Source organism: Populus alba, chromosome 10 (genome assembly GCF_005239225.2).
Source record: "Populus alba chromosome 10, ASM523922v2, whole genome shotgun sequence".
Classification (NCBI taxonomy): Eukaryota; Viridiplantae; Streptophyta; class Magnoliopsida; order Malpighiales; family Salicaceae; genus Populus; species Populus alba.
In genome coordinates this window covers 9,908,119-9,923,923 of record NC_133293.1, presented here as the reverse complement: position 1 = coordinate 9,923,923, position 15,805 = coordinate 9,908,119, and the positions used below count along the sequence as shown (strand labels likewise).

Genomic DNA, 15,805 nt, shown 5'->3' with positions numbered 1-15,805 from the left:
ATTGCTGGAGAATCGAGTGATATTTTTGTTTTGCATTTTTGTATATGATTAAATACTTATTTATGTCCTAATTTCAAGGGAAGAATGGGCATTAGCCGGGATTGATATGAAATCACAAGCACAAAACAAGTGACCATCTGGGGAAAAAAAGAATTCACTTCTCAATAAAAATTTCTATGAAGACAATTAACATTATAATTAAAAAAAAAAAGTAAAACTGAGTGTCCCACTCCCAGCATCTAATTTGCAATGCTTGCACGTTAGCTGTCTTTGCATTCTAAGGATTAACGAACACGTTGGTCCAAATCATGGAAAAAAAGAAAAAGGAAGACGACTCTACATATAGGGGTTTCCGACACTCTACTCCACCTTTTTACAGTGGAGAGGAATTAAAAGTTGTACAACAATTTTCCAGCAGCTTTCTGCGTAGGTATAACATTTAAATTTCTTCAGTTTCTTCCTTGCATAGTGTTTGCGATGTGCTATTTTATTGGGGGGCACAACACCATACTGAGTAGCAATGGCTGGCTAGTGCACTGTTAGTACCTGTTTCGATGAACCTGCAGGTTAAGAAAAGGTTCAACTAGGTTAGATTTGGCTCTATAACATCAACCTTTTAACACCAAAACCTCTTAATTCAACTTCTATCAACCAATCATCTAATATCAGCGGTTTGATATATTTACTTTGTCTAGTGTTTTTTTCTCTTCTGATTTGTGGATTTGTAATATTGTGATTTAAGGATGGCTCATACTCACTTCAAATCCAGCAAGAGATCTGCAGTAATTGGTGTTCGTGAGCATCGTACTGTTGGATTCGCACTCACTGTCTTTAAATGAAACGGATGATCTGTCAAGCTTAACTGACCATGGATATTGATAGTTTTGAGCAGTGCTCCAACGTGAGAACGATGACCGCTGCATCACGCACTGCCCTCGGGAACATTCCTTCCCTCTATCGATACCTTCCCTCCGGCTTGGTTGCCTCTCGAATGAGTCTGGCCTCTTTGTGTTCGGTGCACTATGTGACCGAACTTTGGCCCTGGATGATTCCGTGTTTGCCATGTAATTTGGAAATAATGGGTAGTCATAGGACAGGGATTCTGCGTACTCTGGCCTTGGAAAGGCAAATGGAATCGTTGATGGATCGGGTTTTGACACTGCAGAGTAGTCCTGAGGACTGCTTTGTGCTGTGCTGAAGGAATAGTCCTCAAAATGCCCACTGCAGGCTCGGGGGCTCATATCTGTTAGAGCTGATGGAGCTGGAGAGACCTGGTAGTTCTCTTGCTTCGAGAATGCATGATTTGGGGCAGAATGTGTGGAGAATCTGTGCTCTGCTCGATCTGTTTGTGGATGGTGTGAGTAGCTATTTCTGCTCTTTACACATCCCTTTGATTCTCCAACATCCATCTCCACAATCTTGATGTTCTCCTCCATTACTCTTTCATTCTCCTACATGTACCAAAACCGAATTGCAGATTACTCGCAGTGGTTTCAAAGTACTAATTTTCCCCTACGTGAAAATATATATATATATATAATATATATATATATATATATATATATATATATATATATATATATCGTTTCCTTAAAAGAAAAAAAGGAGTAAATTTTAGATAGTTGCGTCTTGGTGTGATGTTGGCAAAGCACTGAGAATAAAGGAAAGATGCTGTTCTGCTACCAGGAATATTTTTATTACTCTTAATACCACATGGCATTATTTTTTTAAATTAAGATTATGAAAGTTTTGTTTATTTTTCATTTATAACTACTGCTGAACAGAATGGAAAGATTATGGTCAAGAAACATGTTTTTAAGCGTGACATGGAATATTAAGTTTTCCATTTATGAGGTAATCTGACTCATTCCTTGTCAAATGATGGATAGCTCCACTGTTGATAATAGAAAAACAAGGCATGAACTGAAAGAAAGAAGGAAAGGATCCTTACATAATTTGTGTGCCTCATCCTGTTCTCCTGAGTCGATCTTCTGTGGATTGATTGCCTCTGGCTGGGATTTACGTCTTCATTCATCCAGATCCTCTGAGCCCGAGCTCTAGTCTGTACATTCACCAATGCCTGCATGCACCGGAGAGTGGCAGTTGCCTGTTTCCTCACCAGGTGACCCCTCACAAGTGCCTGCAGCTTCACTAAGCCTTTTAATGCACGCAATGCTTTTCTTGCCTGTTAGAAATACCAAAACCAATCAAGCAATCCACCAGTTTCATCCATGAAGCATTGGTTCTTATAATTTCAGTCTTGACATTGATAAGAATCGATGGGAAATTCAAGAATTGCATACCAGATAAGATCGAAAGACTGATTGAATTTTTATGGCTTTAGCCTCTTTGTTTGCGATAGCCATCGCGTGCATTTTCTGTTCATTCTCTGAATCGAACGTGTCCTGCACTGCAGCTGGTTGTGTGGTGGCAGTTGGTTCTGTATAATTCGAGTCCTTGGGAGCAGCTGCTGTGGCTGATGATCTGCGAAAACTCCATCTTCTTTTTTCTTTCGCAGTAGTTGGTGGTATCGAAATTGGAGTCACCGGATTCTGAATACTAGGTGTGGAATTCTGATTGCTTGTACCCTTTTCCTTCTCCTTGTCTTTCTTCCCTGTCAAGAAACTTCTAAGCCATTTGCCTGGCTTCCCCATCTCTGTCAATTCCGTCTAAGGTGTCATTTTATCACCCGAGCAAGAACATATAAGAAAGCAACAAATGAGATTCAGATCTCTCTAGTCTCTCCTGTCTACTTATCATTTATTGCTTTCAACACCATAATGGTCCGGCTGTTTAGTAAGGGATTTAATTGCACCCTTCTTTTGACAGCCTAACTCTTACTGTTTTATTATTTTTCTCTTGCCGTAAATACCATTTTCCGAGGGCTTGTGCTGTGACTTATTAGGTAAGATTTGCGAGGGATAATAAAAGCAGATGAAGTTCCCAGTTTGCCCACTCACCTTCCTCCTGGAAGATTATAGGCAGCGATTCCTTGCCTTTGATGGAATTTCTTAGATGCCAATCATGTCCCTGCAGGTAAGGCTCATTCTTGCGAAGCCGCCATCAAGGACTGAAAGGGTTTATTGGTAACTTGAAACCCTGTTCCACTGTCTATAAAGAAATAAGGGAGGCGCAGGAGACCATGTGAAAATGGGTAAAGAACATGCAGAATCCTTGTAAAATACTCATCTCAGGCAGGGGGGAATTGTCCACTTAATTGGGTCATGGAATTTAGAACTTGTATCTTCCTGTAGGGTCGTGGGGTCCTCGGAGAAGTGCAGTAAGGGGGTGCACATGCTTATCCTGTCCCTGCTGGTTGATTCTTTCACCATCTTTTTTGCAAAGTGTTCTTTTCCATGATCCCAAGTGAAGGTCACCTTGATTCCAAAGACTAGTAACGAAGTCATCTTATTTGATTATCATCACCCACCTCTAAAAGGGCAGGGGTCCGGTTGCTTTCAAAACCCCTGTACTGGAGACACTGCTAAGCGATCATGATGCAAGAATGAGAGCTGTTGTTGGGGAGACAGGTCCATTAATGCGTAGATTACCTCCCCCCTTTGCTTGTATTCTACCGCCAATAGCTCAGAACCTCTACATGCTATACTCAGAATTGGTTGGGGAGATGTTATGTTAGAAGTGGATCTCATGGAAATTCTATGCCTTTGAATGGATTTTGAGACCCGTCATTTGAATTCTTTTCCTTCTTTTTGGTTAGGAGAATCATTTTAACAAAGTATAAATTCAATCTCTTAACTTCTAAATAATTCTTTAAAACTGTTTGATCCATCATTTTTTGTGTTTAAAACATCCCAGTGGAAAACCTTAGGCTGGAATTACAACGAAACTGCTGCAGCAGCAGTATCAAACTATATAAAGTTTGTGATTTCAAACCATGGCGAAAATATGGCTTCTTTCTCCAATGCCTGCATCCTTTTTTCTCCCTTGGAATTCAATTGCTTCTTCCAACTAAATCAAGTACATGCACTAAAGACAAATACTGAAAAAAAGAAATTAAATCGTGTTTCACAGCACTGTTAATCAGCAAGGACACCAAAGCCTCTTGGCCTGTAGTGATCAGTGCATGAACAATATTGATTTCATGGCGTCTGGCTCACCCTTCTCATGAGTATAAAATTGAGGATGCAAATAGAAAAATGAATAATTCTTGCTGGTGAAAAGATTAGTTGGCAATCACATGCTATGTTGTACAAGCAAAAAAGATAGCATGTGAATATTTGACTAGGTGTTTGTTTCGGGGAAACACCATCCCTGTGAGGCTTGTTCATTTCCCTTGTCTTACCTCTGTGATGTTTTAAGCACGCAGTTACTGCTAGCATTGAATAATTTATTAGCGCGTTCATCCTCCGCAGAAACACTAGTACAAGATGGTAAGATATTCTAAACTCTCATTGTACACGGGTTTAATGCATTTTGCTCTAGCTAGAATCCACATGTAAAACACACCAAGTATTGATTTTTTTAAAAGATTACACGGGCTTACAAATCACCCATGAAGAGTATATTTGATATTGAGATAGTGTTTATTTTTAAAATATATATTTAAAAATAAAATTTTTTTGTTAAAAACTGCGAGAGGAATTAAGAATTTAAAAACAAATAATAGATTTTGCAATCCTATGTAACTTAAAAAAAGTTGGATCAATTTATGTGCAGAAATTTCGCTGTTATAGAAGTTTAAAAGTTTTCAAAGAAAAGCATTTGTTTGTTCAAAACAAAAATTAAGAATTCATGAATGCAGGATTATTCACTCAATTTGAAGAAAGATTTGGAGATGTTAGGCGGGACAGTACCAGAGACATCTATGATCTATATTTTGTCCCAGTTGACGATGCTGGCCATGTGAAAAACAGTCCATATCCCTTCAAAGACATTCTGTATATGTGCGTTAATACTATTAATGCCATCAAGCAACGAATCATATGCTAATTCTCTGTGATTAAATATTCGAGCGTCAAGGAGCAAGGGGGAAAACAAGTGTATTATTAAATGAGAATCTCTTGCTCCAATAAAATTGTGATATTGTTTTCACTTGCTCGCCACGTGGCTTTGAAAAGGCTGTGTGATACATCATTACTTGAGTGTTCTTCCTCTCCTTTTTTTGTCTATGTGTTTGTCTTCCTTTCATTTATCTCATGGAAATGCTTGTCTCTGAAGGATTGACATTGTTACACTGTCCAAGTTCTTAGTGCTCGGTTATAGTGCTATTTGTCGGGCAAAAGGTGTGTAGAAAGTGTAGCGAAGCTGTTTTCACTCTCTCTTTTTTCCTTTTTTTAAAAAAAAAAACTAGATTTATTTGACGCGATAGATTATTGAACTGAAAAAAATATAGAAATTAGTCCTGAGCTGATTCACCTACCGTGTTGATGTTATCCAAGTGTTATATTTATCTTCTACTTCCATCCCTGCCCCGCAGCTATTAACGGGGACAAATAAAAGCTTTATAGTATTCTAGATATTAGCATTAAATTTGTTTTTTAAAAATTATTAGTTTAAATATTAAAATTATTAGAGAATTATATAGTTATTAACTTTTAAAAAATTTTAAAATTAATTTAATATATATAAACAAATCGAACAACTACAGTTTTATATATATATATCCTACTAATGGAAGTGTAAGAAATTCTGTAGGGGTCGATACATAGGTCGAGTGGTCAACAGCTTCCATCCTTCCATGAGACCGATGCTCTCGGATCATGTCGGATGTTCTTGTGATACTTCTGCGTTCATGTCACCAAGTTAAGAAACTGATCTGCTAACGTTTACTCTCCCATCCCAAGTAAGTCTCACACACGGAGCAAATAGATAATTTGGACAGTAATTCAAAGCCTCGGTCGCTTAACAAAAAAATCTCAAAAATAAATATATATTTATCAATTATACTTTATAAAATGAAATTTGTCCCTGCTTAATAAAAGATTTCAAATACAAAATGAATATTACTCAAGCATCACTTGTAAAATACACATGAAAAAAAAAAAAAAAAAAAACTTAATTTTATAATTAAAAATCTTTATTCACGGCTCTAAATACCATCTTTCATATAATTCTGTAAGCCCCCCCCCCTCTCTATCACTATCAGCCCAGCACAGCTATCAACGCCTTTGTGATTCACGAGTCACGGCCACGTGTTGTACTCAAAACAATTGAGATGTGGTCCACGGATCCTGGTGACTAGCTAGGAGGTCTACCAGCCCATCATCGCATTCAAATTTTAATGAACAAGCCATAGGTTAGGAATGGAAAACAAATTAAGACGTTCACCCTGCTGGGTTTTTTATTTTTTATCGTCTTCGACTTTGATTAATGGAAAGTTTTCCTCAGTTTTTCAACAAAATAAAATAATAATAAGTTCACGGGCTTGAGCCCAATATAGAGAAACAAACAGAAAGTTCAAAAGAGTTAAGCCCAGAGCTCTCAAACAGCCATCAGAAAGCCCAAACTGGCAGCTAGGATTAATTATCATTAATCAATATAATTCATTTATAGGTGCCGTTTTTGGGAAAAATTTTTGGGTAACAAAATGAAACTTGATTTTGACTGGTAGTCATTTTCTCCTAAGGAAAACGTTGGAACAGTGGAGCATGGCTCCACTGTTCCCTAAACTTAAAAACGGTTTTTTTTTTTTTTTTTTTTTCAAAAAACCAAGAAAAAGTTTACATGTACAGTTGAATTCACTCGCACTGTTCCCCAAACTTAAATCAGAGTTTTACTTTTTTTTTGTTTTTTAATTTTGAAAAACCAAGAAAAAGTTTTTTTTTTCTGAAAAATCAGTGCAATTAAAAAAAAACAGTGATTTCTCACACTATTCATGTAAACGTGAACAACTATTTTTAAAAAAAAATTAGTTTAAGGTGAATTAAATTACTTATACTGTAATCTCAATTTTATTCCTGATAATATTTTACTTAATTTTATTGCATGCTCAAAAAATCATGAAACTATATTTGTCGAATAAATTTTGTACGTAATGAAATTGTAATTTTTTTTTTAAATTGAGTTTTAGTTAAAAAAAACACATAAATTAGAAGGATATAGCATGATGACGTAGCATTTGTGGAATTTGATCGCAATTCCAATTATGTTAGTTAAAAAAATTAATTCAGTTTTTATTTTTATTTAATTCTGTTTTATTCAAAAAATTAGAAGAGTTCACTTGATAAAGTAACTTCAGTTTTATTGTTTGTTCTAAGAAATCATGAAAAAATATAGTCATGATGTAATAATTGTAGTTAAAAATCTACACCTCAATTTTTTTTTTATTAAACTTTTTTGGTTTTTATATTTTCAAACCAACTTCATAAAAGTACTTTTAATAGCAACCACAATACCAAACACACCCAGAAAAAATGGTAAAGACATAGCATGGAAGGGAGTAAACATGAAATGTTTTAAAAAGTAACCCATTTTTTAAAATTTTTATTGGTTATTATACTCTTAAATGATTGATATTATTATATTAATTATACTCAATAAATTCCATTATATGATTATGCTCTCGGAGTTTAACATTGTTAGTTTAGGATTATTTTTTTTTTTTTTTTTTACCGGGAAAGTTATATAACATTCAGATTAGGCGTTCCTTTGTTGTCAGAAAATAATAAGCTAAATACTGTACATTTCTAAATTAAGTAAATAGAGAATGCATAAATCTTGTTTCGTTTTAAAATTATGTCTTTATATTATTTACGTCACAGAAAAAAGTTGTTAAAGTTTTATTTAACCAAAATACTTCTATTATTTTATTTAATGACGAAAAATATATGTTCTATGAATAAAAGGTTATTAATGTGCAAACAGATACATGGAACAAAAAATAACTGTTTCTGGGTGGTATTTGAGAATACAATAGTTGTTGTTTTTAAAATAAATTTTTATTTGAAAATTCATTAAAATAATTTTTTTAAAAAAATAATATTAATACATAAAATAATTTAAAAACATAAAAAAACAAAAACAAATCAACTCATTTAAATCATAATACCAGAAAGGGGTTCGGCCTATTGTTTTCATTGGACATAGTATTCCCCTCATCTTATCAGAACAAAACAGCAAGCTAAATTGTAAAGGTGATCTTGTAGAGAATAAAATAGTACTTTTCCTACAAGTGAATTTGCATGATTTATTAACTTAAGAAAATTCAAGCCATATATTTTAAAATCAATGGTTTGAATCTTCTCACATTTACCATTTATATACATATAAAAATTCAAACCATCCACTAATTTGATGAAACTAAATCCTAATTATTAAAATCCAACCAATGATCTGATCCCTCACTTGAAAAAGAATCCAATCCCACACCGACAAGAAAAGACAACAAGGTTTGAATTAGTTGTAATAGACATGATTTAAATTACCGTTTTACGTTTTACGTTTTACATTATGAAATAGTGTGGTTAGAGATATTTTTAAAATTTATTATTTTATTTTTCACTGTTTAAATTTAATTTTCATCCCAAGTTATTATAAAAATTTGAATTAAAAAAATATAATTTATATATTTTTTAAACCTGTATTTTTAAATTACAACTACAAAAACTATTACAATACTATATTTAAGAAGTGTGGAAGCAATTGTTTTTTAAAGTGTTTTTAACTTGTAAATACATCAAAATAATATTATTTAATTTTAAAAAAATTATCTTTAATATTAACATATTAAAATAATTATTTTTATATATATAAAATGTTGTTTGGAACAGAATTTTAAACCGTGGCTCAATGATGTTGATTTATTATGAAATATCTTTGTGGTTTTAATTCAAGCAGTCGGTTTTTTATAATGTGATACACTAGATAACAAAATCCTCTTCGTCCGTAATCAATATAATTTTTTATTTTAACTATTATAAAGGATGGAAAACACGTGTCAACTTTTGTTGGTTCCAATTCTAGAAAAAAATTAAAAAGATTAATAAAATAAATGAATTAATTTTTTTCTCAAGATTTTAAGAAAATTTTTCTTATTGAAGAAATAAATGAATATTTTTACAAAAGATCAAAACCATTGCTGTATTTTTATTATTGATGCTGGATTGTTTTTATTTTCTAGTTGATTTTTTCTATTTAATTTCAAAAGCCAAAGAAAAAACTAGAAAATAAATAATTTCGATGTAAAAATTAGAAAATATTGAACACATAAAATCCAAAATATTTTTTTAAGTGTAAAATAAAACAAAAGGTGTTGCCCATTATAAAAGTTAAATCCGGCCCCACGATCTGGAGTTTAGACTAGAATCTAGAGCCCACACGGTTTGCTCCGGAATGTTGATGGCTCATAAATAATCTCACCAATTCCGGCGGCGGAGACTATTGAAGTTTCACTAGACCCAACCCTAGTTCCCCTACTTTAATTGTCATGGGTGCGAGCATTGACTTTTATTATCTGCCGTTCGAGTGTTTGGGAGCGTGGAAACTTTTGTTTTTTAGCTTTAAAAGAATATTTTATTTAAAAAACATTACATTTATGTTTTTTTTTATTATTATTTTGATATATAAAAATATAAAAAATCTTGTATTTTTAAATAAAATAAAATAAAAATTATCTTAACAGATTAAAAACATTTTAAAAAATAAATATTACTGTAATACGAAACACGGGCTTTATATATGGAATGGATACGCATGGGAACTGGAAGCTATATGCGGTGACATCTGAGTGGCTGCAAAACCATACCCAAGCGCGAGCTTTTTCGCACAGGATCCTTCAAGCATCGCCATTTATTAACTAGTTCCGGGAGCCACGTTCGTTCACACACACATAAATATCTTTGCTCAGAGAAGATGAAAAAAAAGAGAGAGGTCTCATGAGAGTATGTGACCCAACAGAAGAAGCTTACAATTTTGTAGATCCTCTATCCTAGTTTTAAACTTCACATATTCAAGTACACCTCTGACCTCACCATCTCTCTCTATCTAATTCTCTGTTTGTTCCAGAGATGGTTTATGCCAGTACCTGTGTTACCTGGGTTATAATCCTTTTTCTTCTGCAACCTTTGATTGCTAGAAGTGGCTTTGTATCTCCACTCCTGTCTCCTGTCTTTGGTACTTGTTTTTCAATCCTTAATCGCCGTTTGATAATTAATTAATTTAGTTTCTTGCTTGTTTTTTCCTTGACTAGTTTATACAGCTGCCAATTTTCCTTGATGAGTTTCGATCGATGTTAATAACATTTATCAACAGGGTTTTTCATTCTCGCTATGGTTTTGGCTATAACATCATCGTATTATGATCATTTTACTTTGGTTTTTTATTACTAGATGATGTGTGCAAAAAAGTGGAATGTGGGAAAGGAACCTGCAAGCCCTCTGATAATAGTACCTGGTTTTTTGAATGTGAATGTGATCCTGGGTGGAAGCAGACTAGCTCTGACCATGACGATCATCTCAAGTTTCTTCCTTGCATAGTTCCTGACTGTGAGTTCTCTGTTTCTTCTTTTCTCTCCTGTCTTTAATCGTGGCAATAAGTACATATTTGTTCAGCTACGAGCCCTGTGTGTACAAGACTTTGTCTTAGTTTAAAGGAAGGAGGGAATGTTCTTTTCAAAGGAGTGGAATTAACTAAAACAAATTATAAAAAATCCTGAATTGGGAAAGCAAATTTTATTTTATTTGAGTTGGTAATTCATGCCAATCACAACCGTCCATACCTTGTCAAGGACGGTGGTCTTGCTGAGATGAATTAAATTTACTAGAGAAATAAAACCGAATGCTTGTCAAGATTTGATGCCGATGGTGATATTTGCCTACATCATCAAGTCAAGGATTAGGTTATTGTATATCTTAAAAAATGTCGGATAACTAGACAGAAAGACTAATGCGATCCATAACATTTTCGTATGATTAAATTTCGCGAAGAACATTTTTTGCAGCTCTCACACTTCTGAATTCTGATTGATTATCTGATCCGTATTTCCTTAGGTACCTTGAACTTCTCATGCATGGCAGCACCCTCACCTGTCCAAGGGAAAGCAAGCAAGGGTAATGAGTCGATTTTCGAACGTAAGCCTTACCAAAACCTCACTCTGTCGCTTGTTACACTCTTGATGCAATCTTAGGCTTTTGGTCTATTTATTATTGTAGCGTGCTTTTGGACTGATTGTGGAGGTGGCTCCTGCAACAAGACATCTACATTTACTTACAGTTGCGCATGTGCAGAGGGTTATAATAACCTTCTTAATGTCTCTGCCTTTCCTTGTTACAAAGATTGTAAGAGACTGTGCATAACTTGCTACATATATAACCTCTGTGTATATAAGAATTTTCAATCTCATTAAATATATCTGGAATTGATATTTTGCTTTGAAAATATTTACCTGGCTTTGTTTCTTGTTTTGAACAAGGTGCAATTGGAATGGATTGCCGAAACCTTGGTATTTCAGTGTCGAACAAATCAGCTTCGGTTGACAATAGTAGGAATCAAGGTGAGGCTGTCAATTGAAGCCAGTATCTGGCTGCTTATGCTCTTAACATTCTCTGCAATTTCTCCAAGGATTGTGCAATGCCATGTCTTGCTTAGTGCTTAATATTTCTTCTTTACCATCATAGTTTTTAGCCATCTAACTCTAATTTATCTTTCAGTTATGGTCCTTTTACATTTTGGAGTTTTAAAGTGTTCGATAAGCATCCTATCAATTAAGCTTGCATCCTGAGTTTTTTGCTAGAATTTTCCAACATAAGCGGTGGTTGTTTGCTCCAGTAATCTCAATATGTTTCTTGAAGACATATGACCATACTGTTGTGGAAGAATCCCCTAGGTTGTGTCGACCCAAGCATTTAAAATTCCATACGAAATTTGAACTGTCTGCGTAGACACTCTCAATTTTGAATCTATATCTATTTCTAAATGGAAATTCATTCTCTGGCCATGTAATACCCAAGCCATGATCCAGCTCGTGAACTTTTCCTTGGGATGTAAGATCTACCTAATGCGGTTAGAATGCCAGCTTAAGCAAAAGTTTCCTTTTTTCCAGCCTAATTTAGAAGAAGCATGCTTTCTGGTTTTGAAGTTACTGGATGGCCAAAAAGGCCTGTCAAGGTCCTTGATTGTGAGATGATGTATCTTTCACATTGCATATTCTATACTGCAATCAGTTTTGTGATGCTTGTGCTCCTATGTTTAACATTGCCTCTCCCCTTTTGCAGCTTCTTCGATTCTACAAGAAAAGTTCCATTGGCTGATGACATTGATTATGTTGCTGTGTATGATTGACTGGATGTAGAAGTAGTAGGCATATGCTCGATGGTTGTGGCTTGTTATTATGGAGAAATTATTGTTTCTGATACCTAATATACTCGGCGACATTTATCTATAACTTTAGCAGTTATATATGCATCAGGGGACGAGGGGATGATAGCTTTGTATTCTCACATATAGGATGAAGAGGGGAGCTAGATTTGGCGTGGAGATATGTCCGAGTACTGAGTTAGCTGTTACTGAATTCATGTAGAGTTACTGAGTTAGCATGTGCTACAGTACTGTCTTCATATACTTGGATGTACAGAACATGCTGCCACAGTTTGATTACTTTATATTTGTCTGTTTATAGCAATCTGAGACACCTGGTGTTCTCCGAACGCCCCGACCATCCAACCTTCATTAAAACGCACGTGCTGATCTTACACCAAAATCAATCACCAAAAGCTCCTAACAAAACATCAAGCCTTCTCTTTATGGGCTCCTAACGCGGGGATAGATAGCCATAGCCCAAACCCACCCTTGAGAGTAGTGCTGGGTTTGGTCGGGCATCTTTATGGGCCTCGAATGATGTTGCCTTGGTAGGTTGTTTCGTCCTTCGAGTAACTCTGCTTTCTTTTATGGTTGCTCCTGCGTTGTGTATTTCGCCACCTGGTTCAACGGTCCAGATTCTTCTTTAGCCATCGCTATAAAATTCATTTCTACATCTTTAACAGTTTAATTTCTTTAATTTAGAATCATAGGGTTATTACTTCTATTTTATTTTATTTTTTCCACGAGGCTGTTTAGTATTATGTTTTGATATTTGGATGTATTTTAAAAGAATTTTTATATAAAAATAAATATTATTTTAAATCATTTTTAATAAATTTAATACAATAATTTTTTAAAAAATATTTTAATATATTTTTAAATAAAAAAAATAAAACATGATTGATGGAACCACCATGTAACTCCAGACCCTGTAAACGCCTAAAAAGCTAGCCTATATATTCTAGCAGCTAAAATGTCCCCATCTTATAAATATTTCCAGTACAGGTAAGTAATAATCAGTCCCCGGCCCTCCAGATAATGACACGATTCATTTAGTACGGCGCTCCCTGCCAGCGGGCGTACGGCCCACATTATAGGCTACTATTTTTTTCAGCCTACACAGATAGGACCCTAAGCAGTGAACAGTGTAACTTTTTTTTTTTAATTTAACGTAATTGATTGCCTGGATTTGAAAGAAAGTGTCCAATAGGAAGATCCTGTCATTGCTCTTTTTATATCAAGTGTTATTATAAAAATTATTTTAATATATTAAAAAATATATTTTAAAAACAACTACTACAAACGCAACATCAACTTAGGTACGGGAAGTGTTTTTATAGTACTGGCAGTACACTTGCTGACTCTAATCTTTGGTTTATGTGTGTGTGAATTATTGCTGCTTTTGCCTTCCTTGAATCTCTGCCTTGTGATTCCTCGGTTTTTGTTTCAAAAAAAAGCTTTCCTCCTTGTTTCAAGGTTCTCAGAATGGTGGAGGCATCTCGTCGGAACTTACAAAGGGCCCTCTGGTTTTTCAAGCTTTTCTCTCTGCCCCGCCTTTTCTCTGCTGTGTAATTTCTTACCTTACTCCCGTGTTTACCCTTGTGTGGTTGATTAGAGTGGATGCCGCGGCCCCTACAGGCCTCCCATCAAAATCTAGGTAAATGTGGTGGTCTATCAGTAGTGCCTTTGGGAATTGGAGCTGAGATGTCCATGTTTTTTAGCTCATTTATGTGACAGCAGGAGAAGTCGCATCGATCCTTGATGGTAGTTTCCGTAACTTTACCTAAATGCACTGAGGCGCTCTGTCGGTGGTAGCCAGTCTCTGATCTAATTAACAAGCCCCGTGATCATCTTCCTTGAAATTTCCACTTCTTTTAATCATTGCAAATTTGCTAGCATATGGTGTCATTTAAGGGATCCATTCCCTTTAGAGCTTAATTTCCCCTAAGGGGCTGTTTGGTACTGCGGTCCAAACGGTTTTTTGCACAATTTCAAATTATTATTTTTTTGTTAAAATTGAGTTCGGTTTGTATTTTCTAGATCGTTTTGATGTGTTGATATCAAAAATAATTTTTAAAAAATAAAAAACATTATTGGCATACTTTTCGGCACGAAAAGCTATTTGAAAAGCAACAGCTACCACACTCACAAACAACTTCTAGCTTGTATCCTTTTTTTCTTCCCTTCAGCCCTTAAAGCGTTAAGTATAATGATTAGTGGAAGCTAAGAGGACAAGTTTAATTAAGAAAAAAAAACAATTGGTATGGTCATTTGGTGGGTTTGCGCCCATTAATTATCAAATTTATATTTTCTTTTATTTTAGTGCTTAAAAAATTTACGGTTTTCTTTTATTCTTCATAAAATAAAATGAAAGTAGAACCTAACAAACGAGGTATCGGTCTCTTATAACAAGGGCTTCGAAATTAAGATTTTGAGAGTTCGATCCAAATTTTATAACAGGGAACTTGGTTTGATTTCTCGCGATGAACTACAAGATGTTAACTTTTTTTACCATCAATAAAATCTTTACCACAAGCTACAGAATTTATACGTTCATTTAATAAAAAAATTAAGAATTATAAAAAACGTGCTAATTTAAAAAAAAAAAAAAAAAAAAAACTAACCAAATGGATTCTCGTTAGAATCTAACTGCTACGTGAATCAGAATTCGATTCCATTTACGGGCTTAAATACTCGATAGATAGGTGCATCCATGGAAGCTGAAGTGTGCTCGATTTTGGGGTTGAACGTCTCGGACAAATGGCATGTCATCTCACAAGACTATCATTTTTAAGGCTCCCATAATGTGCATAGTGAGACTGGTTGCCGAGCAGCATTTAGGTGGGGGTACATTGGTAATAAAATATTCCACTGATGCTGTGTTTGAAATCAGGGACGGTGAATATTTTGCTCGGAGCGGGCGATCTTACGCTGGATGTTTGAATCTCACTTTCTCCCTATTAAACTGGTAGGGACGACTTCATGTCATCCACACGAAAAAGCTCCCTCTAAACATAGTATTCTGTGAAGCAAATTCAATGGTTCGTGTCACCCTCCAGTTGGTAGTGGGTTTTAATATCTCCTATTAATCTTCTCGATCCTCCAGTTCTTCCAGCTGACTTATCTGGATCGGCACTGATGCTGACCCATCTCATCATATCTGCTTTAATTCCTTGCAATTTGTTGATAATCAACTTGCAATAGCTAGCCCACAATTTGATGTATACAATCGCCGTCGCCAAAAGCGCCGTGTCTAGTATTGTAGTTTAGAATTGCTTTTCATTCTTCTGTCGAACTGCTATTTAAAGGATTTCTAAATAACTCGATCTCTCTAAATAGTTCAATCTCTAGAACTGTTATTTATTCGCAGAATCAGCTCGGCATGATGTATTTGGAGACACGAACCAATTAAAAATCAAAGTTTCCTGTTCGGATTAAATTATTGATTTCGGATACAGGACTGTTGAGTTATGTAGTATCAATAATATGGTTCGAGTTATACTGTAGCAATAACGCTGATGGAGACAGAATGTAGGGGAAAGGTCATTTT

At 34.9% G+C, this 15,805-nt stretch overlaps 2 protein-coding genes across 4 annotated transcripts; one reads left to right on the top strand and one right to left on the bottom strand.

The window, feature by feature from the left end:
• Positions 1 to 430: 430 nt before the first annotated feature.
• Positions 431 to 3,062, bottom strand: LOC118061625 (protein IQ-DOMAIN 19). Its single transcript, XM_035075125.2, has 4 exons — positions 2,304 to 3,062; positions 1,952 to 2,185; positions 759 to 1,451; positions 431 to 560 (listed from the first exon to the last, which is right to left on the bottom strand). The coding sequence occupies exons 1-4, from the start codon at positions 2,652 to 2,654 to the stop codon at positions 540 to 542; spliced, it is 1,299 nt and encodes a 432-aa protein (XP_034931016.1). The 5' UTR covers positions 2,655 to 3,062; the 3' UTR covers positions 431 to 539.
• Positions 3,063 to 9,653: 6,591 nt separating this feature from the next.
• Positions 9,654 to 12,577, top strand: LOC118061623 (uncharacterized). Of its 3 annotated transcripts, none has more exons than XM_035075122.2 (7): positions 9,654 to 9,839; positions 9,964 to 10,071; positions 10,287 to 10,442; positions 10,947 to 11,027; positions 11,109 to 11,234; positions 11,369 to 11,449; positions 12,171 to 12,577. In XM_035075122.2, exons 2-7 carry the CDS (start codon positions 9,966 to 9,968, stop codon positions 12,245 to 12,247), a joined length of 627 nt encoding a protein of 208 aa, XP_034931013.1. In that variant the 5' UTR covers positions 9,654 to 9,839; positions 9,964 to 9,965; the 3' UTR covers positions 12,248 to 12,577. The 3 variants fall into 3 exon arrangements, with proteins under 3 accessions (XP_034931013.1, XP_073267796.1, XP_034931012.1); XM_073411695.1 differs by having other exon boundaries at positions 9,654 to 9,872; XM_035075121.2 differs by having other exon boundaries at positions 9,654 to 10,071.
• Positions 12,578 to 15,805: the final 3,228 nt, after the last annotated feature.

Coding starts and splice junctions, on each gene's coding strand:
- LOC118061623 (XM_035075122.2), top strand. CDS start 9,966: ATGGTTTATGCCAGTACCTGTGTTACCTGGGTTATAATCCTTTTTCTT. Junction 10,443..10,946: donor TCCTTGCATAGTTCCTGACT/GTGAGTTCTCTG, acceptor GTATTTCCTTAG/GTACCTTGAACTTCTCATGC. Junction 11,235..11,368: donor CTTTCCTTGTTACAAAGATT/GTAAGAGACTGT, acceptor GTTTTGAACAAG/GTGCAATTGGAATGGATTGC.
- LOC118061625 (XM_035075125.2), bottom strand. CDS start 2,654: ATGGGGAAGCCAGGCAAATGGCTTAGAAGTTTCTTGACAGGGAAGAAA. Junction 2,186..2,303: donor CAGTCTTTCGATCTTATCTG/GTATGCAATTCT, acceptor TATTTCTAACAG/GCAAGAAAAGCATTGCGTGC. Junction 1,452..1,951: donor GGATGAGGCACACAAATTAT/GTAAGGATCCTT, acceptor TGGTACATGTAG/GAGAATGAAAGAGTAATGGA.